Below are 26,064 nucleotides of genomic sequence, written 5' to 3' on the forward strand. Positions count from 1 at the left end.
ATGACAGTTTCTCTTGTTGCTCCTGAAACTTACGGAATATAATGGGTACGAGGGGGTAATCATCAGTTTGCGACGTTAACAAATTTGTAATGACGGCTGTATCATTGCAACCGCGGCAGCTAGTTGTAGAAACTGGATGCGACACGTCGTGAATCAGGCTGCATTCCTATCAGTTAGTGACAGTGTATCAATTCTTCTGCTTGGGGTCGGATTATCTCCCCCTAATAGCTGGTCTAGTGTACATCCTGCCTGCGAACTTTTCCACAAAGACCTCTTGCTTTACGACGACCAGCTCCAAACGCTGTAGAACTTGGTGTCTCGTCTTTCGAAACGATACGTTCTGGAAAAGGCTAGACCGAGTCATGTGGATGACCGCCTCCAAGACGACGAAATGCAGAATATCAGCTACACACGCTCAACAGCCGGCTATTCGATTACTTCGAAGTCTGGCACGAATTCTAGCGCCACATCAACCAATTGTACTTATGACCGAAATAGCGCTATGTGCCGTGTTCTGCATTTCTTCACGACGAGTGGTTTCAATAAGACAACAGATACTCACCAACAACACAGATCCCACTCAATTGACAACCACGAAGATAAAAGGCTACTTCATTTCACGATTGTAGAAGCATGCATACATAGTGATTTGTAATGAAACTACCGCCTTCTCTCCCACAACAGTTGCAGAAGGCAATGCAGATCACCACGACAAACTTCATGATGTAGAGCTCAACAGCAGAGGAAATCACTCTATGCTACAACCGACACTACCGTGCCGCTTAATACACAAGAAAAATAGCTGTAAAGCATCGCCACCCGCAAATCCCTTGCTTGGTAATTCATTCATAAATAGCACAAAGGCGCATCGCCGCAAACTGCACACATGTTCTAAATTGCAAGGGTGCTTAACTCCTAGGGGCTGCGTAGATTGCTCGTGGCTTCTCTAGAGCATCGATCGCGTATTTTATGAGAAGCATTGGCGGAGCGTCACAACTGAAGCGACGCAGGCCAAACCCTAGTCTCAACACTGGACCGCCAGATTAGCATTACGAGGTTACTGCCATTGCTTTCCTCTCCAATACTATGCCTCGTCATACATGTTCGTAACACAATACCAGTCCTACAATTCCGTTACATCGCATGCACCTTGGCAACAGTCTCACTTCTTCAAGCTTCCGCGCACGCCGGGCTTGGGCTTCTCCTCCGCTGCAACCGACGTCGACGCGTGCAAGTTGATCAGCTTGTCCTCTTCCCAAGGCAGCTTGGGATGCTTGGCGTCGTGGTGGATTTGCATGCTCTTCATGTCGGGTGCCGTCGCCTTGCACACGGGACAAGCCAACTTCGCGTGCCCGCCCTTATCAAGCCCCTTCCGGTCCACTACTCCCGCCTTGCCTCCGCCGCGGTTTGTCGTCGCTGCATCAATCTTGGCTTGAATCTCCTTGGCCGTGTGTTTCTTCGGCTTCGCCTTCCCCGTCATCCTTGCTTCACTCTCCTTCTAAACTCAAATTCCACCAAATCGGCGCTCGCACCACAAGAGAAACGGCCCGGAGAGAGGAGAACCCCAGAGGATATGAAAAAAAATCTAAAGCGCACGCCACTCTTGAGGTAGGGGCCAACTGCGATGCAAACCCTAACGTGCAAACCTTCAAAAAAGACTCACCAGCCATGGATGCCAGCTCCGCTTGGTCTTGGGTATCCCTTGTCTCCACAACTAGGCATTCAAGCGAGCCTCACCGCGCTCTTCCCCTCATCTTCGTCACAACCTGGAGCTCGTAACTACGAAGCGTCAGATTGCATCTTCATCACAAACTTGATTTTCTGACAGCCCCAGGATTGCATCTTCTCCGACACAGTCATCACCCCCTCTGCCGCCATCACCATATGTTCGTTTCGCCCTTGATTTTCTTCTCTTCCTTTGAGAGATTCCACCGTCTCCGACAGGTCACTGTGGTGGAACCCATCGTCTCCCAATCGAACCCTGGGTGGATTATCGAATGGCGATTTGAATGGCGACCCCTTTGGCCCAGACACATCTTCTCCGACACAGACATGCGGCCTCGTTCTCTCCGCCGATGTTCCTCCCGACCTTGATATCCTCCCTCGTTTCAGATAGTTCCTTCCGATGGTGGGATCCCATCAACAGTCTTCCGAGGGATGAAAACAAACCGCGGCGTTTCGGATGCAAACATATCTCCGACCCCTCGCGGCAGTGATGAAAAGCCCAGAGGGGGGGGGGGATGTCAGAGAGAGAGAATGGGGCAGGTCATTGATCCATTCCCGTTACCATTCTCCATTGAATCGAAGAACACTTTGTTTGTTGCTGGGGGATGTGAGTGACCTTCCACGACCACCGAATCGCGAAAATGTTTTTTTTTTTTTTTTTTTTTTTTTTTTATATACATTGCGGCCGAATGATGAGTGAGAGTGAGTACATTCGGAGAGTGAGTACATTCGGAGAGCCAGTGCTGTCGGCGGACTCCACATTGCTCCTCTCCAATTAAGTCGTTCGGAAAGACACTTCCCTACGTAACTTATAGAAATCTCCTACATTAATTTCTATTACCAAATTTCTTTATGCATGTAGGACCCTTGCTTAATGAATTATAATGTGCCAAGTTATAGAAATGATTGATTGAATTGTTGTTGAATAGTTTTACTGTTACATAGTTTTGCAATATGGAACCTTCTTGCATGCATAAACATGCCTTTTACTTTACTAAAGAAAATTTACTTGCAAAATATAGTGTTTTTTTTTTTATCAATAATTATTCCTCATAAAATTAATAGTCTTTAATAAGTAATCATCAAAGTATTGGGAACTTATGCAAATTTAATTTAGTAATAATAATACTAATTTCTTATCATATCCTTGTTATAATATTCAAATTAAATTTTTAAAAAATAATTGATGCATATATGTTGTAATAATTTTTTATTTTTTAAATATTGTAATAGTTTTTATTTTTAATTGTAGTTTCAGGCTACAATATTTTAGTGGTCTTAACAAACCTCTTTGTTATTGAATTTAATTAATAATTTTCTTTAAAATTTTTTCAAAGTCTACATGCAATTTTAAATATTATCTTACCATTGTACTTTAAGTCATTTTTTTTTCTTCTTAAGATCAATAATAATACATATGTTTATCAACAACCAGTTTAAATTGCAATCATTCCAATTTTTAGAACCAATACTATTTAAATCTCTATACATAGCAAATTGCTTAGATTCCTTTCATTTGTTTCTTTTCTTGGCTAAATTTTTGAATGAATACTTCTATTTAGTACGCAATAAATTTTAATAATTTTCTACTACTATACATTAGAATTTTAATGCAAAAATATAACTCTAATATAAGAATTATTTGTAAAGTGTACACAATGCACATATTATATATCCTTTAGTATTTTTTATTAAATTAATAACAATGAGAATATTTTATTGTACTAGACACCAATTCTTTATGAGATAAATTTAATTATATTTTTTGTACTATTAAACAAAATATTTTTCTTTGAGTTTTTTTTACCAAGTACTTTCATGTTTTATTGTAAAAAGTAAAAATATATGCCAATGAGTGTTGTATCAAGAAAAAAACTCTTAACTTTACGCAATTATACATATAGCCAAGCCTATAACCAAACTTGTTAATTAGACCACAATCTTATCATATCTCTATATATAACATACATTTCTAATTACCAATTTTCATCTATAGTATTTTAATAACCAGTTTTTACTCCTTTCAGCCCTAGTATACACATGGACCATAAGTTTGGTAGCAAAGAAAGGGCTTCCAACGTTGGTTATAATATCTATTTTCTTTTTTGTTTTAATTGTGGGTAGAAGGAAAATGAATAGAAGGGTGGAAATTGGGGGAATGCTCTCAACGCAGGGAACGGGTGGGCACGTTGGGAACGCGACGAGGACATCGGCTTAGTCGTTTCGTCGTGCAGAGCCCCTCGCCCAGCCAACACCGAACTCTCAGTCTCAGGACATCGCCAAACGAACCTCGAAGAATTTGTTTCTGAGCCTCCGTGATCAGCTTTCTACCCCCGCGACGCACACCTGGAAGTCACCATCGGAGGCCCGAGGTCGCGACGCAGCTATTGAATGTTTTCGTGTCGAATTTGGTGTCGTGTCGAAGCTGCAACTTCAGGACCAGGGTTTGCTTTCACTGTTTCGGTGCTTTAGGAGCTCTTTGCGATTCTGGAAGAGGTTATGGCGTCCCCTCTGACATTTCCAGTAAAATCCAAGCAGTTCGTCACCTCTATTCAGGTTCAACATCGACGCTCCTCCCTGTAGTAGTTCATATCGACCTAATTGCGTTTTTTTTTTTTTTTTTTTTTTTTTTTTTATGTCTTGGGAGTGAGGGCGATCGTTTGATCATGTGAACGAGAGCTGGGAATTTTCACGCAACGGTGAGCAGCGATGAGTGGAGAGGTTTTAGGTTATGAGTTTTGAAATTCGAGGCGATCAGTGGATTCCTATGCTGATCTCTAGTTTTGCACATGCCAGTGTTTAGTTGTTGAAATTGGAGCTTGCGTAGTGATGATGCTGTGGCGAGTGTAGGGACATGTTTTGAAGCTCAAATCATGCTGTGTTATGGTGTTGACGGAACGGTGCAGGGCCTGAAGACAGAAGTCGTGCAGTTTAGTTATGACGATCATATTATGGTGAGCACATATTCATCACATGATCCACACCCGCATCCTTCGTGCGAAGTTTGCTGTTCAAATGCTGTCCACGTGGTTATCACCTGTTAACCCTTATTTGCGTCGTAGTTCATTTCCGAGGTTACATGAATAGTTGATGTCGAAATCCCTTGACAGAATTTCTTTGTGAAATTCAACAGAGCCAAATACTTGCTTTTGCTTTTGAGGTAACTTGTCTTCTTTCGTGATTCCTCATAAGTAATGTTCTATTATGAAAGATATAGCTTGTTGATATTAGAGTACCTGGCGTGGTATTGTTCGCAGATTGCAGTAACACAAATCGGGAAAATGGGCACTCTCCTGCATGCAAGGTGCATACTCCTTGCCAGGTCCATTTCTTTAATGTCGAAGCATATCTCCAGAATGTTGGGCAGCTTCAATCCATGCCATGTCAGAAATGAATCCTTTAAGATCTTTGCAGCTTCTGCTTTGTGTTTTTTACTCAGTTCGGAGATCTTTGATGGTTTTCTTATCCTGAATATGCTGATCTAGACATTTACAGAGTGTTTTCTTTACCTTAGAGTTGTACAAGGATAACACTAGATAGTGTTTTGGTGGCACTACAAAGTCAATAAATATTTGGTTCAAACAATAAAGTGGCTGTGCAGGAAAGAGGAGGGATATGGCACTGGTCCCACTTTTAATATCAGTATCCTTATGGGCAAGCGTGATGAGGTATTGGATCGAATTATAAATGGCTGTTACATAATTCTATTCTCTATGTTAGACTTGTACAGGTATCTCTTGGCATTCTTCACGATCTAAGTAGCATAATGTTGCCTTTGCAGCCTTTGATGATGGCTTGTGCTCGTCAACTTATTGAGAAGATGAGGTATTCTCTTCAAGATTCTCTTCAATATCCCTATATTTGTCTCTTTATTCAATATGCTTAATCTTCTGCAGCTTCTATATGTTTAACTAGGGACAATAAATGGGAGAAGAATGTAAAACGGAGACTCTACGTTGCATTCAGTGGTTTGTCCTCACTGGATGGCGGTCTTTTGTGATATGGATGCAGTAAAACTGGTTGTTCCAGGCCCTTGATACTCTCGTTGGGACTCGCTGATCATTCCGCAGTAAGTGCTCAACCAAATCTCGTTATCGCTTTCAAATGCATTTGAACCAGTTCTTGCCGTGTTTGTCATACCTGAGATTTCAATTATTTTCGAGTCGATCTTTTTTGTTCAGCAAGTCCAAGACTTTAACACGACAACATTGTATCTTTAAAGGCGTCATTTCCAAGGTTTAGGGTTTAGAGTTTCATGGTACTGACAGACGAGTTGTATTGTCTTTTTAAAATTCTGCAGGAAACTCTTAAGGACATCATTGAAGTGGTGGTTGAAAACAAGATCTGGTAGATTAAACACACATTTGTAGAACATTTTGTAGTGTGCTTACAGGTTGGCGATGAGAAACTTTACTTAATGCGGTAATGGTCATTTTCCTATTGTGAGTTTATTTGTGTTCATTAGTTCGCTTTTAGAACTTGCAAACTGGTTCTAAACTGCAGATTGTGAAAGAAGAGTCAATTCCTGGTGAAATCAAAGGTTTCTTCTGGTTGGGTTTCTAGAATCCAAATCAGTCTTTCACTTGTATTGTCAAATGTAAAGAGTGCATCAAATTCTGAGATAATTCCTTGCTAGTAAAACGACGACAGCATGTTAAGTCTGCTTTTGTCATTCTCCATTTTTGTGCTGCAAAGACGTCAACAACCCCGACCCATACCTCCTTTTCTAATCTCAATCTTGTCAAGGAACCTCTAAATTGATAATAGCTCTCCTGCTCTATTCTCATGCTCTACCTTGTCACATACTGTGTGATGTAGCTTTCCAATCGGGATCCTACAAGTACCAATTATCTAAGGACCGACAGGTGGGAGCGGCCACAAGGATGTTACCAACTGTGCTTGTATCCTTTCGAAGAGAAATACAGAAAATAAAAAAAATAAAAAAACAAAAACAAAAACAAAAACAAAGCAAAGCAAATGTGCTCATATCTGAAAGTACGGCAGTCTTGTTCCAAGGCATCTGCATGGAACTGTAGGTCATGAAATAATATACTGACTTTGGACATTGTACACATCGTATAAACACGCATTATTTACGCGGTGTCATAGACATACGGAATACAGTTATCGTCTTGAGCCGCTATCGCCTGCCCGATGAACAGTTACTAGGTTTTGTTTTCCCAAGAAGTTCGATCGGATCGACCATTCTCCGTTCGCAATCACTAATCCTTGTTCTCGTCTGCATGCATAGCGTTAATCGACGCACCTATTCAATAACAGGGAGTTATTCATGTTCATAATTCATGTTCATTTAGGGAGGCTGAAGCTCCCCGGAGGATTGAGATCTGGAAAATTACGAGTTATGATTATTGGTTGTGCTGTGTAGATTGATGGTGGTCTCGGCCATGGCGGCAGGACTGACTGGAGTCGCGGGATCGATCATCGAAGGCGTCGAGTGGGGAGAACGGATACTTTCGAGATCCCTTGTTGTCAACAATGGCGATAGAGTGGCAGGAGATTCAAGGAGGTTGTGGAAGATTGCAACTCCTCCGTGCTCGCATGGTGCCTCCTCTTCTCTAACCTCGCATTCCTTCACATCTATGGTGTCTTGCTCTCCACATCACTTCGCACCTCCGTGCCCCTGTCCTCTCACAAACCCCTTGCAAATCCTCTTCATTCCCTCAAATGCTTGCCATTCTTTCATGAAGATGCCATACTCAAGAAGCTTGGCTGTAACAGCGTCGTTAATTTCCGCGTTCTACGTCCTCTAATTTTCAGTCCCGCGGTGGTTGTGTTCAAGGTTGCATTCAGCTGCTTGGAATTGCGCTTTTCTGTGAAGTCACATTATAAGAGTCCTGAAAAGCTACATGAGTTTGCTCTATGAGCGCGAAAGATGCGCTTGACATCCAGCAATGGGCCAATTCTGTACGCCTGCGGGTAAGAAATGGTTGACGTTGTAACCACGGCAGACGTGCGCGCAAGCTGTTAAAATTTTCTTTTCAAGTTCGTGTAGTTTTTGGAAGACGTGCACGCAGGGGTGGATGGCGAGTCCAGAGGTCAATGGTGCGACGCTTCAAGCCTCCGGTAGCACGGATTGCGTCGTGAAGGACCTGTTCGGCACACTAAGAGGCTGGAAGAAAAAGGTCTCCTCCGACTTCTAGCTGGAATCTTGTCATTGACTCGCGTCAAACATATTGTTGGAAATCTTGGACCATGCGTTTTGGATGCGTATGAACATAAATTTTGTGCATTCAATCAGCCGTGGTGTGACGCAGTTTTGGTCCAAAGAAGGCGGCGTGCCTAATAGGAAGGATGTGAGCTACATTGCTCCAAATGGCGAAGAAATTAAGTCTGCAAGACATCTCATCTGCTATCTGAAAGTTTACGCGGGTGACCTCAAAGCGGGAGACTTTTGCTGGACATCAGGTGATTCATTGATGAGGGACCTTCTTTAAACTATTTTAAAGAATGAATCTTACTTGGGATATCGTACGCATCACTGTGGTTCAATTCGAATCCGATACATTTTTACAAAGCACTGTAGCTGAGCGTCTTGCTTCTGGAGCCGCATGAAATGTCAAGGCGAGTGCCGTAAGAGATGCCAATTGCAGTGTAATAGTAATTTTTCTAATTTCTCCTGAAACCGAGGATCTTGTGTCGGAGTCATGGTTTCAGTTGAAGCGCCGAGGCGGTCCGCGAGGTTGAATAGAAAGCTGGGACGACACATTCTTTTCGAAGAATTAGAAACACTTCCAGCGAAGCGGATGAGGCGGAACAAGAACAGCCATGGAAAAGACGCACTGCAATCTGGCAGAGGTAGGAAACCTGCAGGTTATTTTCCTACTTCAGTGTTAAGTCGATTAAGGGTTAGTGCATAGGCTAAGCTTTATCTCTTCAAAAGTTGAAACATAACGCCTGGGCTTAACTGATTCATGGTTTTAATATTTCAGGAACGGTCGCTAAGGAGGAGCTCTTTGTCGATCGGTGTCAGATATCAGGAACTTCAGATGCACCTTCACATACCGTGGGTAGCAATCACGGTGAGAATGGAGTAGCGGAAATTGAAGTCAGTAAGCCCCTCGAAAACTCGCACGTCTCTCTGCTTAACAATCAGACACTTGCAGTAGACATCGCAAGAGTTCCTCAGCTTGAGACACTTTGGGACGACAAGGATGTCGAAGTTGATATCGCCCAAGAGGCCATGACCCTAGATGTGCAAATCCCTTTAGAAGTTGTGTTCAACAAACCACCACTAGAATCTTCAGATCCTCCAGTAGAAGGCATGCTGCTCAGTAACATAGTAACCGGGTTCGACAATATCCAAGGTGAGCTTGCCAATTTGAAAGCATCTGTTGCAGTTGAAGATATCGAAGACATGGCGCTAATCGAGGCTACTGTAGCCTCAATCACGGCAACATTAGTGCAAGATCCTTACCCGGATGAAGAAATTGACGCAGAGTTGAGCATAAACGATGTGACCAACCTCGTCGTCACAACGCCGATCATGCAGGAAACAGAAGATTTATGCGGCGTCAAAGAATCAGACCTGCCACTGCCTCAAGGAATCCATGCTCTTCTCAACGAGACGGTCCTTGTTAATGGCAACACGAAGCCCGAGTCTCAAGCATCGTTGGAGCTTTTGGACAGATTGCTTGAACCTATCGATGTAATGCAATGAGCATGCAACGGAGAAAATTGATCAAAACTTGTACCCAGTTCTGAATCATGGGCATTTCGAGCATTGAGCAAACACGATACAACACGGAAGGATGAAGCTCTCGCCGAGATTGTGTGTGCAGGCATTGTTTCCGATGCAAATTTGCAACGTTAGGCTCTGGAGATGAGCACAATTTATTCAGATTCACTCCAATTTTCTCAGCCCATGCCGCTCCTGCACTAACATCCAATGGATCGGTATGGTTTTGTATTAATTTTTGCCATCGTTCAATTGCATAAAAACTCTGCATGTTAACTTCCAAACTAAAAGTGTGGATGGAAACCCAGTATGCCTGAGAAGCTTTCTGGAGTCATGTGTTCTTTGAAGTGTTGAGTAAGCTAGGAATGTTTCGTATAATGTTACAAGAGAATACCAACATTTGCTCACAGGCTCATTTTGTTCATTGTTTTCATGTGTCGCTAGTAATTTTTATGTTGAAATTGAGGCAAATGCTTGATGGTTTGAAGAACTGTCTATTTCTTTTTTATGATTTTTTACCTTTTGAAAGAGAAAAAATGTCTTATGAATCGAAATATCACAAGTCGAATTTTATTATAATGTCTACAATGCAAATGCAAGAATTTGTGTATTGTGTTTCAAGCAATTATTTTTAGTTTTTAAATAAAAAGAACAAAATAAAAATAAACACTGATTTGACTAAATCATCAAAAATCAGTTATGTAAATTTAAACACTTGATAGAAGTGTTTTATAGTTAAATGAAAAATAACCTGCTTTATTATCAATATTAATTTTGTGATACATTAAAACTTAAATTTGTAAAAAAAAATATCACACAATCATTTAAATGTAGGTGATAATTTCATTTATAGGAATCAAGGTGTATTGTAAAATTAGGATTTAATAAGACGATTGAATGGCTATTTTAAAATGTAAGTAGACATACAAACTTAAAGAAAAATAGGATTAAAAAAATGATTTACAAGAGTTTAAATGGCTATATCTTTTTTTGTTACTTACACTATTTAAATCACCATAAGCTTGTTGTTCAATATTTAAATGAAGTTTAGTACAAAATTTTATAATAATTAAATAATAAAACTCATAATTTTGTAGATGTTGAAAACTTTAATTGATATATATATTTTTTAATTATTTTAAAGTATAATTGTTTTTTGTAATTTCTTAAAACAAAAATGTATTTGTTTAAAATGTAATACATGATTAAAAATAAAACATGATAATAAAAGATTTGCAATGAAGCTTATTAATTTAAATAATTATTCTTGCTTTAAAATAGACAACAGTTATAAAAGTTTACTAGAAGAATGATAATATTTTTTTACTTATCATATGTATTAAATAATAGTAATGTTTCTTTTTACAAAGTTCAAAAATAATTTTTTTATAATTTTAATAATTTTAATAAATATCACCTTATATATTCAAATCATTGTATTTAGCAATAGAAAATTTAGGCATGCTTGTAAACCAAGATACTTAGAAAATATTTTGTTCATAGGAATTTGTGGGCTCTAAAAAAATATGTATAATCAAATTCTCAAATAAAACAATAATTTCTACATCTTCATAAGAATGATTTGAATAACATTTATAATTAGTTTTAAAATATATCTATAAGTATACTCCCTAATTTTATTATTACTTTTACCACACGTATTTTCAAGCAATGTATTTAAAAAATATATTTTGTATGCTTATTAAAGATTCAAAAGCTTTAAAAATATAGTGAAATGTTCAAATGAAATTGAAATGTTGACTTTTCTGATTTGGATTTGCAATCATTCAATGTGCAATTCTTCAAAAAAAAAACGTCGCCATGATTAAAACAAATCTATAATATCAACTAATTCTTAACAACCATTTCTTAGAGTAAAATAATACATAAGAAATAAATGAAACAAAGCATGAAACGCAACATAAATTTCAGAAGATATAATTTCTGAAAATCTGGGAATTAGAACTTATTACTGACTCTCAAGATCATAGTAACAATTTACATCCGGGTGGATATCCGAGGCTGAAAGCTACCCAACCCTGGAGTCTCATCCTTTGAAACACCTTAAACTGACATTGTATCTTAAGTATTCAATGAACCTCATGACCTGTTCAGATCAATGGGTAGTTGTTGACAGTGCTGCTGACCCTCCCATGGCTTGTATATCTCAGTGTATTCAAACACACCGAGTTCTACCTATCTGTGACGATTGCTTGCATCTTTCCAATCACTCATAAAATGCGGTTGAGGGGTCCTCATCTCATTAGAGCTCAAGTGGACCTGATATCATGTCCAAAACTATCGAGTCCTGCCGATCGGGAATTGCTTCTCTGCTACTATTGCTATCCTTGGATTTCAAAATACCTGACAAGAAATTAGGCACCTTAATCTTGGATTGCCTATCAGCTTGCACACTAGCATCTGGAGCAAGAGCATCTGGAGTGGTCTTTAGAGAAGAGGCGCTGTTACTTGCGTCGGAGATGGAGGTTTGTTGAGCCTGGCTCATCTCGGCAATGTCGAGAGACGATTCTCCACTACATGAAGGACAAATCTTTATAAGCCTGAAGCAAAGCTTGTGGAAAGGCAACTGGCATATGAGACATCTCACCACGCCATCATCCTGTAGCACAAAATTAACAAAAATACAAATGTTAGATGTAGACCAGTAAACAAGGAATACTTGATCATCTTTGCATAAATAGTTAACACTAATAATTCACACTGTTTATCATAATTCAATGGCCTTAGCAGAAAGTTTGATGTGTACCTGGAACGGAAAGATGATATCAAGAGGATCTCTACAAAATTTTCCCGCACCACAGGGTTCGCCCATTTCGTGACAAATAGAACATTCGCACTTTATGTGAACTGTAAGCTTCTCTAGAAGTGTATTCATGTAGGTAGGTAATCCTGAAATACATGCCCACAAGGCACATGAACATTGCGCAACAAATGAGCCACACCGAAGGCAACAATTTAGACTTTATTATTCCCAAGAGAATAAGCACCAATAATTACCAATATGAGAAGTTTCCTTTTTACTTCATGTTAAGTAACCAAAAACCTTGTTTTTTGAAACATCAGTTGATCCAAGTTCAGCTGTTCCTCTTTCAGAACCTTGAAGGTCATCAATACACACGGCCCTTCTCATTTCACATTTACAAATAGGTCGTCTTTGCTAGTGAGAGAGATTAGAACAATGAAAGTAGTAAGAGATCGGATGATGGAATACAACAGAAAAGTCCAGCATGTTTACCAGCGAAGGCACCCTTGGAAAGATCAGTCAAATCCCGCAAGGCGTAAAAATCGTTACTCTCCAAAAGGTACCGCCTTGAGCCCACCATGCCTTGAATTCGAGATCTTGAAGGGCATCGGATACAGGCCAGCATCCTGCTAAGTCGCTTTCTTGTTTCTCGTAAATGCACCAAAATCGGGACTCTAAAGTATAAGTACGGATTCACAGCACTAACACACAACATTGGCTGTTCAAAGAACCCACAAGAACTAGTCAGCTTTAAATAAATAGTACTGAATCTCATGTAGTTATTATACGAGCTTCATATAGTTGTTCGACAACTATAGTACTGAACTTCATATAGTTTAATTCACAGAGTTCCTACGAAGGTTGAAACTGTAACCGTGATGAACTTCTCAGACAACACTACTCATCTCCGGTTAAATATATTATCTACAATAAAGACTGACTCTATCATTGAAAAAAGTCCCACCTTGTCATAAATAGAGTCAAGATATGCTTTTGCCAACTGTGAAACTGGACGAAGTCCAAAGTCCCAGTGCTGCACCGCATAAGCTGGGATAACGGCTGTCTCATTGAGATGACACGAAGAACAGTATAATTGCCCGCTGTACTCGCACCATCGAGGCCCGCTAAGTCCTAAGCTTTGTGCAAGCCCAGGAATAAACCCCACAGCGAAGGTAAGCGGCCTGTAACAGCCGGCACATGAGTGATGCTGTGACTGCATTTGCTGCGCCAATGGTTTCTTTTTGTGCACTTCAAGCCTCAAACGAATAGTTTTTCCAAATACAGATTGAGAGCTAGGCGTACCCCCATCCGCAACCACACTAGTTGTATCAGACCTGGGCGAGAATCCTGGCTCGGAGCCAAACTCGTCCAGCGAAAGACCAGAACCGCTGGTCCTTAAATTCTCACTACTAGCCCTCGGAAGTATCGTGCTTTGCGTTACACTCCACGTGGTAGGAAACAAAAAACGGAGGAATGGAGAAGCTGTACTAAGAGGGGGACCTGCTTGGAGAAGTGATTGCAAACAAACTTGAATGAGGGCACTTCGAACTTCAACAACGTTGGGTGAAGTGTTACCGAAAAGTTTACGAGACTCGGCTCTTACTCTGTCCCAGGGAGTAGGGAGAGAGACGGTGCTTTCTGCTGGAAAAGTGCGGTTCAGTTGCTGATATAAAAACACAAAATCGCGGTAGCGGCGCTCAATTTCCCATTCTTGACCATCAGTACCTCGTACGAGCATTCGGTACACTGTATGCTCTTGCACGCCTACAACTCGTTCGCTAAATGAAGCTCCACCTCTTCTTTGTCTGGCTCCAACGACTTCAACCCAGGCAACCTCTACAAGATGGTTTGTAGCGAGCTGAGAGTTCCTGTTACCCAAACCCCAAGAAATTCCTGAAGTAGACGCAGTAAGGCTGCCGTCCCGCTCAATTTTTTGCTTGGGATTTGTGAACATATTTTTGCTTGGCCGGCGGTTGTCATCGGATTCAAGCAGCACGTCTTCCATATCGAGAACGGTATCCAAATACGTTTCCTTCACTTCTGGAGTCTCGACATATCTTGAGAGCTGTTGATTACCATTGGTGAAATTAAGCTTGTTACAAAGCTAAGACTTTACGGAAAATCAACTCTAAACAGACAGACTAGCAAGGAATACCAGGACAAATTTTATGTTCCTGAAATAGGAAGAGCACAGGCTCTCATAGTAGTCAAGCCACAACAATATCAACCTACACCAAGAGACTTACGAAAATTTCACACTTCTGCAGAGTCGTACAAGATCAGATTACCTCATCAGGCCCAAGGTCATCAACTCCCCAACCAACACTATTTGTTTTCGGTGACTTTTTGACAGAAGGAAAAATAGCTCTCCCCGCTTTCGAGAGGTCCAATTGCAATAGTTCTTCTGCTTCCTTCGACCCCAACCGCATGATTGTCCCTTTCTTTCTGGTGGTCTCGTTCACATCACGTTTCACTGAAGACATGCTGTCAACTTCCGGACCGCCAGTCCTTAACGTCACGGCATCAACATGATCAAGCTTCGGAGAGGGTATAGCTTGAGGTGCTCCTTCTCCAGATTGGGGAACGTTGTCCTTAGTAACAGATGTGCTCACAGTATCCATGGGCACACCCGATGTTTCCTTAAAAAGCACCCTCAGATCTGGTGTAGGGCCGAAAAGAACATCCTCATCACTTTCACTGAGATAGTATGTTTTAGAGAACATTTGCAAAGGTGGATTGTTTTCCTCTACTTTCCCCTCTGCAAGCTTACTAGGAGCAATTGGAGAAAAAGAATCTCCATGTGCAGGATGCTCTAAATTTAGTGGCTCTCCTCCATTCGGTTCCTTTGTATGATTGTCTAATTGCTGCTCGAAATGGACTTCTGAATCTGATCCTGGTTCAGAAAGGCCATCCTTATAACTTTCGCTGAGATAGTCCGTTTTGGAAATCGTTTTCAAGTGCTGGCTACTCTCCTCCCCTGTGAGCGTGCTAGAAACAATTGGCGAAATAAAATCTCCGTCTACAGAATGCTCCAAACTAAGTCGTCCCTCTCCAAACGAGAGATCCACTTTTGTATTTCCCTGAACTTCTACAAGGGAGTCTTTTATACTGCTACCTAACAAACGAGGACTCTTATTATTCTCTACTGCTGTAGGGATAACCAGGGGCATGGACCCAACCACAACCTCGTTTATGTCATCCTCCTCTTCAAAATCAGATAGAACGCTTCCTTGCTCAGACACATCATTGACATCATCATCTTCATCTTCATCCAGGTCAGGCCTGCCAGTTCCCTTAACCCGACCTACCATATCTTCAGAAACCCTAAATCCACCGTCATCGACCGGCTCATTGGCTTGAGTAGACTGCGCTTCCATGTCTACAAATTAACGGTCCGACAACAGCAGGTCATATCAAAAAACTTGCACCAGGTGCAAGGCGACTTCAGATTGCATGTAGTTATATTGAATAATGCTTGGAGGATCTTGCGACTACGAAGTCATGTTCTGCACCCGCTCTGTGTAGGTGCAAATTGCCTGTATAGGTATACCCGACTGGCTCTGTGAGTCCATGCTTAGAAACGATAATGTAATACTAAAGACAACAATATCGTGACGGCCTAGGCACACAAATTACCAAATGTATATTTCTATCGTTGCTATTAATATTTGTTAATCATGCAAATAGCTCTAGCATCGTACCAGCTATGTGCTTTCCCTAAGTGAAGTAAAACCACACTAGCAGTTCAGAGTCCAAGTAACAATCTGTTTCTCCCAGGAAGCGCATTCTCTGCCCAGAAAATGCTAGTGAGTCGGACGAGAGAAAATTGAATCCTAAAGCCCTAATGTCCAGTATTTAACCTTACTTCCATGACCTTCCTGCCAGGTGTTTGTTTGTGCTGTTGATCGAATCTTCCATATCCTAGTCTTCAAGTCTCCAGCTTACACTGGATCAACAACAGAACAAGACACCTGTGAATCAAGACCAGGCTTACTAGATTTTTAAAAAAAAAACTTTGTAATACGCCATAAAAAGGTCTTAAAAAAGAAGAAAGATGGTGTAGTGAACAAATTTCACCCGTTACCAAAGCCAGTGCTGCACCAGATTAAGTTCGGAGGATGTTATCAATGGAAGCTTTAGGAGCAGACAGAACCCTAAAGTTTGTTTCATTTTTTCACTAACATGACTGACTAATGATTATCAAATCCCGTAAACAAAGATCGACTGGTACACAGCTGCTTATGAGATGTTGTGATAAAGATCCAAAATCCACGGGAATACATATTATAGCTGAACAGCACGATTTCAAGTGCAGTTACTAGTCTTCTGGCATGTCCATGCCCAAATGATGTTAAGTCTTCACATCACAAAATCGAGTGGAAACCGCGCTTCCAAACTCTAGTGCCTGCGGATTCTCATATCCAAGTACTTCTTTATTCCATTTGAACTACTTAGAATGCTCCCCGAGAGGCTAACTAATCACAGGCGCAGTCATTCGGCTCAAGCGTATAGCAATACAAATAAACTCTATCGAATCTACATTTTCCAGAACGATAAGCCATTGACGTGAGTCTGCTCACAGTGAATGATGCTATTGCTAGTACTGCAGCTGATGAACAAGGAAGATTGACGATCAATTACGGATAAACTAAGGCTAAATAATTAACATTTGTCATAATGAGCTACGTTTCAGCGGAAGAATGAAAAATAAACTTTGTTAAGTTCAATTTCAAAATCAGAGAAAACCCCTAAAACACCAGAAAACATCTTTGAGCCTAGAGATTTCGCTGCAAAGTTTGTGTATAACACAAAGAGTACTACGCCCTTCAATGCAGCCGGCGAGAACGCCCTCAATCTCATTTGAATTTATTGTTTAAAAACCTAAAAGAAAAGAAAACTAAACAAAAAAATCAACTCCATCTAGCATATTACGATCGGCACCAGAGGGCACAATCCCTACACCAACCCAAACAATCGATAATCACAATGAATAGGAACAAATATGATCTCTCGATTATTGCAGCACACTCTGTTCCCCACTCAAAACACTTTCTGACGCATCATACGCTCTTAAAACAATGCTAACACCCCTAACTCCTTAAAATCACCAAAATCCTCCCGAAAAATCCTTCACAAAATAAGTATGTATGTATATATATACGTGAATATATAACTTTAAAATGCAGTCACTTAGACCCAAATCCGCCCTCGTCGCAAAGATCGCACACGTCACAGCATGAACGAAACCAAAAAAAAAAATACCACCACACTACGGATCCAGTCTACCCTACCGACCCTAAATCCATCAATAGTACATACGTTGACCAAATCGATGAAAAGCCAATGAGCCTTTGGGCGAAAAAAACGACAATTGACAAAACCTACAACAATCGAATCGTGAGAACACTTGCGATGGTTGCGAGCGAGACACCTGAAGAGAGGGACCAAGAAACGTGTACACCTAATTAACCCTGATTCCCCTTCAAACTCAAAAAAACAAACACCAAACCCACGAAAACCCATGGAACAATTCGGCAGCAAACGGCTACGCTAACTTACGATGGTGAAATCGAGAGAAGGGTAGCGATGATGGGGGGAATGAGAGACGGGATTGAAGGAGTGAGGAAAGGAAAGAGGAAGAGGGCCGGAGAGTGGGGGCAGTGGACGATTACGGGAGTGGATGGTTGATTGGTGGGTTGTGACACATGGTGAGCTGTGAACCCTTGCGCTATACTTGCACGAGAGTGTAAGAGAGGGAGGGTGCCATGCAGATTGAGGCCATCAAAGCATCGCGGCGAGCGTGGACCAGCAACAGGGCGTGCAGCCATCGCCATAGTCACGCATCGCCATTGCCAGCCTCCCTCCCTCCGCCATGGCGCGTTTCCTGGGCCTGGCATGGCCATCCATCCCTTCACAACCCATCCATCCACGTGGTTTCATTCGTTCGTCATCAGTCGGTTGCTCATTCATCCACGTGGTTTCATTCGTTTCTCTTTCCCCCGGTGGGAATAGTTCTCACTTAAATTAATTTAGTTAATTTCTTGTTTTGGAAGATGTTTCCTTTTTTTGGAATTAAGATATTTTATGCCAATTTCGTGTGAATTACTTCGGTTGTTCTTCTCTTGTTCCCAAAAAAATATTTCTTGAGAATTCAAATAATATTCTTATTGGTAGAAGAAAAATATCAATCAATGAAAAGGTTTTTGTTATGTTTTTATATATATGTTTTTTTTTTTTTTTTTTTTTTTTTTTTTTTTTTTTTTTATCAATGCCATGAAACTTGCTCTTTTTATTATTTGAAGATTTGAATTTATTATTGAATTCATATGGAGGGATCTGTAAATGTTTCAAAATGAAATTGGATGTGTTTATTTTAAAATATTTATTTAATATAAAACATAAAATTAAATCAATCTTGTTTATTCATTATAATATTTTTATTAATGAAAAATTATAAATTAATTTTCTTTTTTAGAATCTTAAAATACACAAATATTTGAAGTTTAATTTAATTTTTATAAATTTTACAACAAACAAAATTTATAATTATAAGTTGTTACTAGCATGAGGGCCTCTTATTTTACTTTGGGAGTAATATGTTGAAAAAAAAAAAAAAAATTGGTTCACAATATATAAATTTTCTGTATCAAAAAAATAAAATAAATATATATTGACCTAAAAAATAACATTTTGTGTTGAAATTATTATTAAGATATTTTATTCAATAATTCAAATAAAATAGTTTTAAAATTTGGCTTTCAAAAACATCATTAGATTTCTTTTTATTTTTTTATGTACATTTTTTTCACTTGTTTGCATATTTTTGAGTTCTTTTATTATTTTTGTGTTGTGTTTATGGAGTTTTTTTTTTTTTTTTTTTTTTTTTTTTTAAATAAAAAATAAAAAATAGCTACATTATTTGCATTGATATTCATTCTTATATTTCATTGTAATGCTTTAGAAAAATCAACAATAGTTAGTAACATTAATACTAAAATTTGCAATAGCAACATTTTACAACAACAACACCAATATTGCTAATATTAGAAGTCCTTGTTTAAAACATTTACATGTTCTTTTTTAATACAATGAAGTATGTATTTAATTTGTCTTAAAGATACAAAAAGTACAAGAGATTTTATTAGAACTTCAAAGTAAACAAAGTCTTAAAGTATTTAGTTTTTTAAAAAAGAAAAGAAAACACTAGTTATTATATATTGTAGAAGAATTACTAATGCTTAACATATTTTAATGTATCAAGTATGTATTGTAATCTATCATTTGAGTAGAGACAAAAAGTAACTAGCTTTAGGCATAGGCATACATACAATGTTATTGTCTCAAAAAAAAAAAATAAATAAATAAAAATAAAAATAAACTCATTTGCATATGACATGTGTCCATCACCCTAGAAATGACCTAACTATTGTACTCACGTTATTTATTTAGTTATTTCGAAATTAGGAATGCCAAAACAATCTTAAAAAAAAAAAAACAAATAGCAAATAAGAATCTAATACAAGTTAAGAAGAATTAGATTGATTAGCAACTTATAAGACAACATGCTATACTTTGATGAATAGAGTGTAATGAAAAATTTAAATCTAAATATTGAAAATATTTGCACATGCATAAAATTCAAACTTGTTTTTTAAAATTTATTTGAACTTATTTTTTGGCCTAGAGATACAAGCCTTACAAGAAATAAATACATGAATAAATATATAATATTCTAAAATCACAATACTATATAATTATTCATTTATTAAAATATATTATGTAAATTTAATTAAATTAGATAAATAATTATGGAAAAGTTGAAGAATTATAAATATTTTTTTAGGATTCAAAATTATTTCTCTTTTACAAGTATTTGTACTATCTAATAAAGATTTATCCTTGATTCATTGATTTACTCTTTTTTATTATTATTATTATTGGAAATACCAACCATTAAATAAGATTCTTTACCTCAATATTTTTAGCATGGTTGTGATTAGCACAATTAAATTTATATTACTTACTTTAATTTAGCAAAAGACCATTTTTTTTTTATATCAAATATTTTGATAATTTCAAAAAGAGTTTTGTCTATTTAGAAATTTCAAAGTTCTAAGAGAATTATGTTGATTTGGACACTTCAAAGTTTCCAAGGACACTGTCGTTTCTTTAGAATGCATACTTGCCAATCTATCTTTTTCTAAATTACACCTTTACAAAAAAAAGGGGGGGTAGTCTTTAGTAAGTTAGAAATGAAAATATAAAATTTTGTTTACTCTTATATATCCTGCAATTTAGAATCTCCAAGTCTAAAGCATCACGCTTTGCTGCTATGAACACTAACGTTTGAATTTAAAAATAATCATCCCAAGTTAGACACCAATCTTCGAATCTAAGATGGTAAGCTAATGGTGGCAAACAAACGATATGGAAACGCCAGCAAGAGCCAACAGATGTTGGTATATCTTCAGTCTCCATCTCTGCAACGAGCACATCTACAGGTGAAACCGTAGTGTTGCTCCAGAAAGCTCCGCCTCTCGTCTAGAGACATGCTAGAATCAATGTACGTTATGTGCAGTTCTTCACCTGCAAAAAGGAACAACAAAGTTCTATAAATCACATACCTTCGATTTTGAGAAAACTATAACAAAATCGTAGCCTCAAGAGTGGTGATGAAATTGCTGGAAGAGTTTGTCTTACACAAGAAAACGTCGAGGAAATTTTACCTGATTTGATGCTCCGACGAGCCACCAAGTTTGCTGTGGCATTGGAAGGCCAAAGAATGTCCACGTTTGGATCTGTCGTTGATAGAAACATCCAGCATAAGTGTTGAATTCGTGACACTATCGTTCAATCAGAGGCCATTTACATGTTGGACAGGAGAGTGACTGAACGTCCGAACATTATTAAAATGAGCTTTGATAGTGGTAGTGGTAGCGTTTCTTGCAACTAATAGGTACGATTGCAGAAAGTATCTCCTTCACCGTTCTATAACAACAACATTGCATAAAATAAAAACAAGATAGAGAATGCCCATACCGCAATTATGGTTGTACATAGAGGGCAGAATGTAAACAGCAGAACCCACAATACTCTCTCCCATGATTGACGCTGCTGCGGCAGCAAGGATATCCTCAGAGTCCGCTTCCTCTATCCTCTCAATGCGAAATGCATTTATGTGCAATCTAGCGAGCACTCCAGCATACCAGTCGTCCGTCAAGACTAAGAACGTCAAGGAATAAAACTCTAAAGTAATGCTTCACATTCAACTTCATAAAACTTCATTCCACAAAGATTGGATCCTAACAAATTGCCTAGGTTTGAGGCCTTAACAATACAAATGATTGAATGAATTCAGATCTGATGCCTCAGAAAGAAAAGGATACATTCCAAGTTCAGGCCCCTTGCTTCCTTTGAACTGATCGCTTTGAAGAGAAGCTTTCGCTCTGTAATCCACTGGACTAGTGCGAAGTTAGCTTCAGCATAAAAAATTATAAAATAAAAAGAGCTTATAACTGATCTATAGATAAATATGTAAGTGTCTACTTCAGCTTCTGATGCAGCAATGCTTAGTTGCATATCATTCCTTCTTGCTCGAGAAAGAATAATATCAGCTGTGGATGTTAAACTTCCAGCAGCTAAAAGTCACCACTAATCTCAGATAGGTCAGTAATCTCTTTCAGTAGCTAAAAGTCTAGAAGCACTCAACTCAATAATCTAACTAATCTAAACAAGCATGCAAAATCATTCAACTGTTACAGGAAACGAATACGCTTACATTGTCAGGAATACCGTGTGAGAGGTCGACGTGAGACAGGATGTCGAGCGATTTTGGAGACGTCCTGGAAGATGCCACCATGCAAGCTAGCCGCTTCGCTATTAAGGGGAAACGAACGCCATAGGTGCTGTACCGTCATAAAGCATGTACAGCTTAGAGCTTAAAACCTATATTGGAGCAAGTATTAAAGATTTAAAAAATCTTAAAAGGGAAATAACTTAATTACGTTATAGATGGTCTAGTTGCTGCAATATGAGGCACCTCAACGCTCACCTGCAATAATCATGAAATTCTGACCAATCCACTTGCCGCTCAGCGGCATAGAACAACATCTGAACACCAAATCAGATCAACTCGTCATCACAAGATTGAAAGAAAAATCGATGGAAACGTGATTTCGCGTCTTCGTTGCCCTACCCTTTCATTCAATTGAAAATTTACACCAGATGATGAACCAGAAGTCAAGCAACAGGTTTAGGGTTTAATGAAGTACGAACTTGAGCTGATTCTTCACAGGTTCTATCACAGTAGGTGGGTGAACCTTCGGAAGCAGGCAATCTACCGTAGCTCACTGATCTTTTCAAGCCTTTCAGACAGAAATAACACGCCTGCACACACACACACACTAAGGAGATATGAATGGCAGTGGAAAATGAGATCTGATTGGAAAAGGAGTGAATAGATAGAAGGTAGAAGGAGAACCTTGTCCAGAGATGCTATGGAGGGATGAGCCACCACGGGATCAGCAGTATGAATAAGCTCTCCATGAGCTATGTTCCGAATGGCATACACACCACGGCCGGCATCAAGAGTGTGTCCCACGCGGATGGGCAAGCCTACAACCAAACTTTGCTTCAAAATTTGGTCTTCATTTGTAAATGAATTAGAAATTTGGCAACACATGAAGAAATGCTGCGTTTTAGGGTTTAGATGTATCTCGAGAGTGAATCCCGAGGAAACAACCCCACTTCTGTAGTATCATTTAGACAACAGCCTCCAATGTACGACTTATTTGAAGCATACTATCCAGAACTGCACCGGCCCTAGATTAAATAAATATTCACATACATCAAATTCTTGGATACATGAAAGATAACACAAGGAGTGCGGAATCCAAATCTCAAAGAGAAGTTTATCTCAAGCATACCTTGAACGTGGGTAGAGCAACGGCGGAGGAAGTACAACGATCCAATCCGAAAAGGCCGCATCTCAGAGAAGCTGAAACTTATAAATGCTCAAAATTAGAGAAGAAAATGCCACTGCTCATCTGAGTTCCATCAGACAAATTCTGCGATCTCAACGCACACCAGCTGAAATATATGAACCTTCACCTGGGGCAGGCTGGTGGTGGTCGGCGACCTTCGGATACGTGAGTGGCTGTGAAGGATAGACGAAGCTTGCGGTCTCTTAGTAGTGCTCTGTACAGCTGTTGTTTGTCTCTTTTTCCTTGCTGTGCTGCTTGCCACTCACATATGACAATTTGAAGACCCTTTTTCAGTCCCACTTGTCCGCATTATAATCCACACAATGCTCAAATTTCTGCAAATGACCCATACATCGCCATATTCACTCATCGCAATCACGGGCAAGAGTACCAATGTTGGTTCTGCCAGGTGGGCTACTGGTGAACTGTGAAGGATCGTTGGCGATTGTAAGGGCGGAGAAGTTTTGAAAATTTTGATGGACTGAGTTTACGTAAAAACTGGAGACCAGGTCCTGTATCGTGGAGTAGCATTCAATTTGATGATCATGACTTTTGCATAAGTGTAGTAATGCTGTAGGGAGGGGGATTGAATGAATCTAGAGTTGCAGAGGTCTTGAGAGAGGTGGCGTTCGGAATAGGTTGTTGGAATGGGTTCTGTGTGCGGTTTCAAATGAGGGCCATTCGGTTGCAGAACCGGGTGCGTTTTGCACGTTCAAACCTCGACTAGTTTGATAATTTGTAATGGATGCTGAGGTTGAGAGATTTTGTGCTGCACACGTACGCTTGCTGCTCGAATCCGAGCACTATGTAGGTCATTTATTTGCAGGATTGATGGACTCAATCTGTTAACCACTGCATTTAGGAATTGGGTTTCAAATATAAGTTGAACTCTTTCCATCAAGAATCGAACATAAATTGTTAAATGCCTACCAGTGGGTCTCAACTGAAGGAGCCACATCTCTCCATTTCCATTGCTGACCTCTGATTTTCAGAGGCTGGAACCGATGGCAAGATCTAACAGTCTTTTCTATGTGTAGGTGCACGAATCCGATTGTCGCCAATGCTATCGTGTCAACCCGCCTCAATCCATGTCAACCGCTCTGTGGGGGGCTATTTGCAGGTAGTAATGTTGATTATAATATTCACATCTGTTTTCTGTTTTTGTTTCCAAGTTGTTGAATAAATTCTGAATATGTAGTGAGGCACTTGGTTTGTTTTGGATTTTGTATGATATTTTTCAGTACACCTTACAAACAGAGTGTTGGAGATCACTTAGTCTCTCCTGATCAATAGACACAATCTAAGTTGAATAGACAAATGCCCTACGTTGTTTTTTTTGTTAGCTAACTATAGCTATATTACGTGCATCTTAGAATTTAGGGTTTTTCTTTACATTGTTGACAAATGTATTGACTGCCAATACTATCTCTAGCACATACAATATAAATTTGTGTTGTTTTCTCTATTTCAACTCATTGTAGTGAAGGAATAAGTTTTATCAATTATATTTCATATAAATACTATCCTAAGGAAGTGTACATGGAACATGTCTACAAATAAGGGTGATACTTCTTTTGATTTTGAGTGGTTTATAGATTCTATAGCTTCTAATCACTTCACCAAAAATAAGTCCTTATATCACTATGCTTTCACTCCTCTTAGAATAAAGACAAGTGTATCAATTGCCAACAATCATTAGCTTTCTATTATTAGAAAAGAAGTTGTTCATCTTAATAATAAATTAACAAAGAATGTTTTGTATGTCTTTGGTATAGATAAGAATCTTCTTGTAGCAAGCAAGATTATCAATGATAGTCACTTAGAAATATTAGATTCTTATTCATGTATTATTATTAATAAAAAAAATTCTTCTAATATTTGATTACTAACTCTTTGCTCTTTTAAAAATAGAGTGTATTGCCTATACCATGTTGATTGTACAATTACCACAATTTTTTTTTTTTTTTTTTTTTTTTTTTTTTTAGCTTGTTATGATTCTAGCTATCTCCACGTCAACTCTACTTATTTGTGACTTTATAGTACTTGCCACAATTATTCATTTTTTCATAATCTCAAGAAGAAGCACCACAACATTTTCATAATTTATGGCATCATTAATCAAGATACATTAATTTTTATGTAATTTATAACATGTCTAACAAATAATTGGTAGATTATATTTCCAATATTCCTTTCACAGAGTGCTATTGCAACAATTATATTCTTTGCAAGCAACATCCTAACAAATCTCTAAAGCATATTTTTACAATTAATTTTTGACCACTTAAATTATTCTATCATATCTATGTGTTTTTTTTTTTTAATTCAAAGTCAAAATTTAAATTTTTATTCAATTTTATATATAATTTTTTTTTATTACACATGGCTTTACTTTTTTCAATAGAAATGAAATTTTATTTTTTTAACTTTATTATATCTAATACTACTATAAAAAAAAAATTGTTTGTTTTTTTAAGTTTCTTTGTTATGAGCATAATAGTGAATATACTTTTAGAATCTTTAATCAATACTATACCAATCACAAAATTCTTAAACAATTAATTATATCCAATAATCTTTGCCAAACCAATGTTTTTGAAAAGAAAAGTTGTACTTTTCTAAAAACTACTCATGGTATTATGTTCAAAGCCTCTTATTTTTGAGTTTTTTTTTAAAGCCATTTGTACTACAACTTATATTTTTAACAACTATTCTATTTATTTTTTCCACCTTTCAATTCTTTATCAAGAATTATTTCTTTATAGATTTAATATTTTTGAATTATTTGTTCTTAGTCGTAGTTCTTTATTTATATTCTTTCTTAATTTTGTTACAAGTTTCAAGACAAATCTATCTTTGCTCCATATGTTAGATATAATAAGAATACAAAGGAATAT

The 26,064-nt window shown here is 38.4% G+C and overlaps 5 protein-coding genes across 11 annotated transcripts; 2 read left to right on the forward strand and 3 right to left on the reverse strand.

Annotated features, from left to right (window-relative positions):
- Positions 1 to 799: 799 nt before the first annotated feature.
- LOC112277950 (protein METHYLENE BLUE SENSITIVITY 1) lies at positions 800 to 2,145 on the reverse strand. Its single transcript, XM_024510840.3, has one exon. The coding sequence runs from the start codon at positions 1,478 to 1,480 to the stop codon at positions 1,163 to 1,165; it is 318 nt and encodes a 105-aa protein (XP_024366608.1). The 5' UTR covers positions 1,481 to 2,145; the 3' UTR covers positions 800 to 1,162.
- A 1,835-nt stretch (positions 2,146 to 3,980) lies between these two features.
- LOC112278087 (uncharacterized) lies at positions 3,981 to 6,350 on the forward strand. Of its 4 annotated transcripts, none has more exons than XM_090248186.1 (7): positions 3,981 to 4,281; positions 4,576 to 4,679; positions 4,983 to 5,108; positions 5,316 to 5,393; positions 5,507 to 5,550; positions 5,737 to 5,794; positions 6,026 to 6,350. In XM_090248186.1, the coding sequence occupies exons 2-7, from the start codon at positions 4,599 to 4,601 to the stop codon at positions 6,074 to 6,076; spliced, it is 438 nt and encodes a 145-aa protein (XP_090104312.1). In that variant the 5' UTR covers positions 3,981 to 4,281; positions 4,576 to 4,598; the 3' UTR covers positions 6,077 to 6,350. The 4 variants fall into 4 exon arrangements, with proteins under 4 accessions (XP_090104312.1, XP_090104314.1, XP_090104311.1 ...); XM_090248188.1 differs by having other exon boundaries at positions 4,983 to 5,029; positions 5,327 to 5,393; XM_090248185.1 differs by having other exon boundaries at positions 4,632 to 4,679.
- A 489-nt stretch (positions 6,351 to 6,839) lies between these two features.
- On the forward strand, positions 6,840 to 9,850 carry LOC112278086 (uncharacterized). The gene is made up of 5 exons (XM_024511153.3): positions 6,840 to 7,287; positions 7,526 to 7,868; positions 8,001 to 8,151; positions 8,401 to 8,541; positions 8,676 to 9,850. Exons 2-5 carry the CDS (start codon positions 7,767 to 7,769, stop codon positions 9,401 to 9,403), a joined length of 1,122 nt encoding a protein of 373 aa, XP_024366921.1. The 5' UTR covers positions 6,840 to 7,287; positions 7,526 to 7,766; the 3' UTR covers positions 9,404 to 9,850.
- Positions 9,851 to 11,359: 1,509 nt separating this feature from the next.
- On the reverse strand, positions 11,360 to 18,029 carry LOC112278004 (uncharacterized). Of its 4 annotated transcripts, none has more exons than XM_090248190.1 (7): positions 17,858 to 18,029; positions 16,051 to 16,131; positions 14,474 to 15,721; positions 13,150 to 14,250; positions 12,678 to 12,903; positions 12,189 to 12,331; positions 11,360 to 12,041 (listed from the first exon to the last, which is right to left on the reverse strand). In XM_090248190.1, exons 3-7 carry the CDS (start codon positions 15,560 to 15,562, stop codon positions 11,685 to 11,687), a joined length of 2,916 nt encoding a protein of 971 aa, XP_090104316.1. In that variant the 5' UTR covers positions 15,563 to 15,721; positions 16,051 to 16,131; positions 17,858 to 18,029; the 3' UTR covers positions 11,360 to 11,684. The 4 variants fall into 4 exon arrangements, with proteins under 4 accessions (XP_090104316.1, XP_024366725.1, XP_090104317.1 ...); XM_024510957.3 differs by having other exon boundaries at positions 16,046 to 16,131; XM_090248191.1 differs by having other exon boundaries at positions 17,745 to 17,976.
- Positions 18,030 to 20,380: 2,351 nt separating this feature from the next.
- On the reverse strand, positions 20,381 to 23,428 carry LOC112277784 (histone-lysine N-methyltransferase ATXR4). The gene is made up of 10 exons (XM_024510503.3): positions 23,295 to 23,428; positions 23,111 to 23,181; positions 22,666 to 22,799; positions 22,461 to 22,571; positions 22,237 to 22,295; positions 21,964 to 22,090; positions 21,572 to 21,641; positions 21,225 to 21,407; positions 20,912 to 20,983; positions 20,381 to 20,771 (listed from the first exon to the last, which is right to left on the reverse strand). Exons 2-10 carry the CDS (start codon positions 23,169 to 23,171, stop codon positions 20,653 to 20,655), a joined length of 936 nt encoding a protein of 311 aa, XP_024366271.1. The 5' UTR covers positions 23,172 to 23,181; positions 23,295 to 23,428; the 3' UTR covers positions 20,381 to 20,652.
- Between the last annotated feature and the right edge of the window lie 2,636 nt (positions 23,429 to 26,064).

The sequence above is a fragment of the Physcomitrium patens genome, chromosome 26 (genome assembly GCF_059467195.1).
Source record: "Physcomitrium patens ecotype Gransden chromosome 26, ASM5946719v1, whole genome shotgun sequence".
NCBI classification, from domain to species: Eukaryota; Viridiplantae; Streptophyta; class Bryopsida; order Funariales; family Funariaceae; genus Physcomitrium; species Physcomitrium patens.

What these genes read in the sequence shown, in the direction of transcription:
- LOC112278086 (XM_024511153.3), top strand. Translation starts at nt 7,767, where the DNA reads ATGGCGAGTCCAGAGGTCAATGGTGCGACGCTTCAAGCCTCCGGTAGC. An exon ending in AGACTTTTGCTGGACATCAG is followed by an intron (nt 8,152 to 8,400) that starts GTGATTCATTGA and finishes TCATGGTTTCAG; the next exon opens with TTGAAGCGCCGAGGCGGTCC. An exon ending in CGCACTGCAATCTGGCAGAG is followed by an intron (nt 8,542 to 8,675) that starts GTAGGAAACCTG and finishes TTAATATTTCAG; the next exon opens with GAACGGTCGCTAAGGAGGAG.
- LOC112277950 (XM_024510840.3), bottom strand. Translation starts at nt 1,480, where the DNA reads ATGACGGGGAAGGCGAAGCCGAAGAAACACACGGCCAAGGAGATTCAA.
- LOC112278004 (XM_090248190.1), bottom strand. Translation starts at nt 15,562, where the DNA reads ATGGAAGCGCAGTCTACTCAAGCCAATGAGCCGGTCGATGACGGTGGA. An exon ending in ATGACCTTGGGCCTGATGAG is followed by an intron (nt 14,251 to 14,473) that starts GTAATCTGATCT and finishes GGTAATCAACAG; the next exon opens with CTCTCAAGATATGTCGAGAC. An exon ending in ATATCATCTTTCCGTTCCAG is followed by an intron (nt 12,042 to 12,188) that starts GTACACATCAAA and finishes TTTGTGCTACAG; the next exon opens with GATGATGGCGTGGTGAGATG.
- LOC112277784 (XM_024510503.3), bottom strand. Translation starts at nt 23,171, where the DNA reads ATGCGGCCTTTTCGGATTGGATCGTTGTACTTCCTCCGCCGTTGCTCT. An exon ending in CCATAGCATCTCTGGACAAG is followed by an intron (nt 22,572 to 22,665) that starts GTTCTCCTTCTA and finishes GTGTGTGTGCAG; the next exon opens with GCGTGTTATTTCTGTCTGAA. An exon ending in TATGTACAACCATAATTGCG is followed by an intron (nt 20,984 to 21,224) that starts GTATGGGCATTC and finishes TATCAACGACAG; the next exon opens with ATCCAAACGTGGACATTCTT.
- LOC112278087 (XM_090248185.1), top strand. Translation starts at nt 4,225, where the DNA reads ATGGCGTCCCCTCTGACATTTCCAGTAAAATCCAAGCAGTTCGTCACC. An exon ending in CAACTTATTGAGAAGATGAG is followed by an intron (nt 5,551 to 5,736) that starts GTATTCTCTTCA and finishes ATATGGATGCAG; the next exon opens with TAAAACTGGTTGTTCCAGGC. An exon ending in GACTCGCTGATCATTCCGCA is followed by an intron (nt 5,795 to 6,025) that starts GTAAGTGCTCAA and finishes AAAATTCTGCAG; the next exon opens with GAAACTCTTAAGGACATCAT.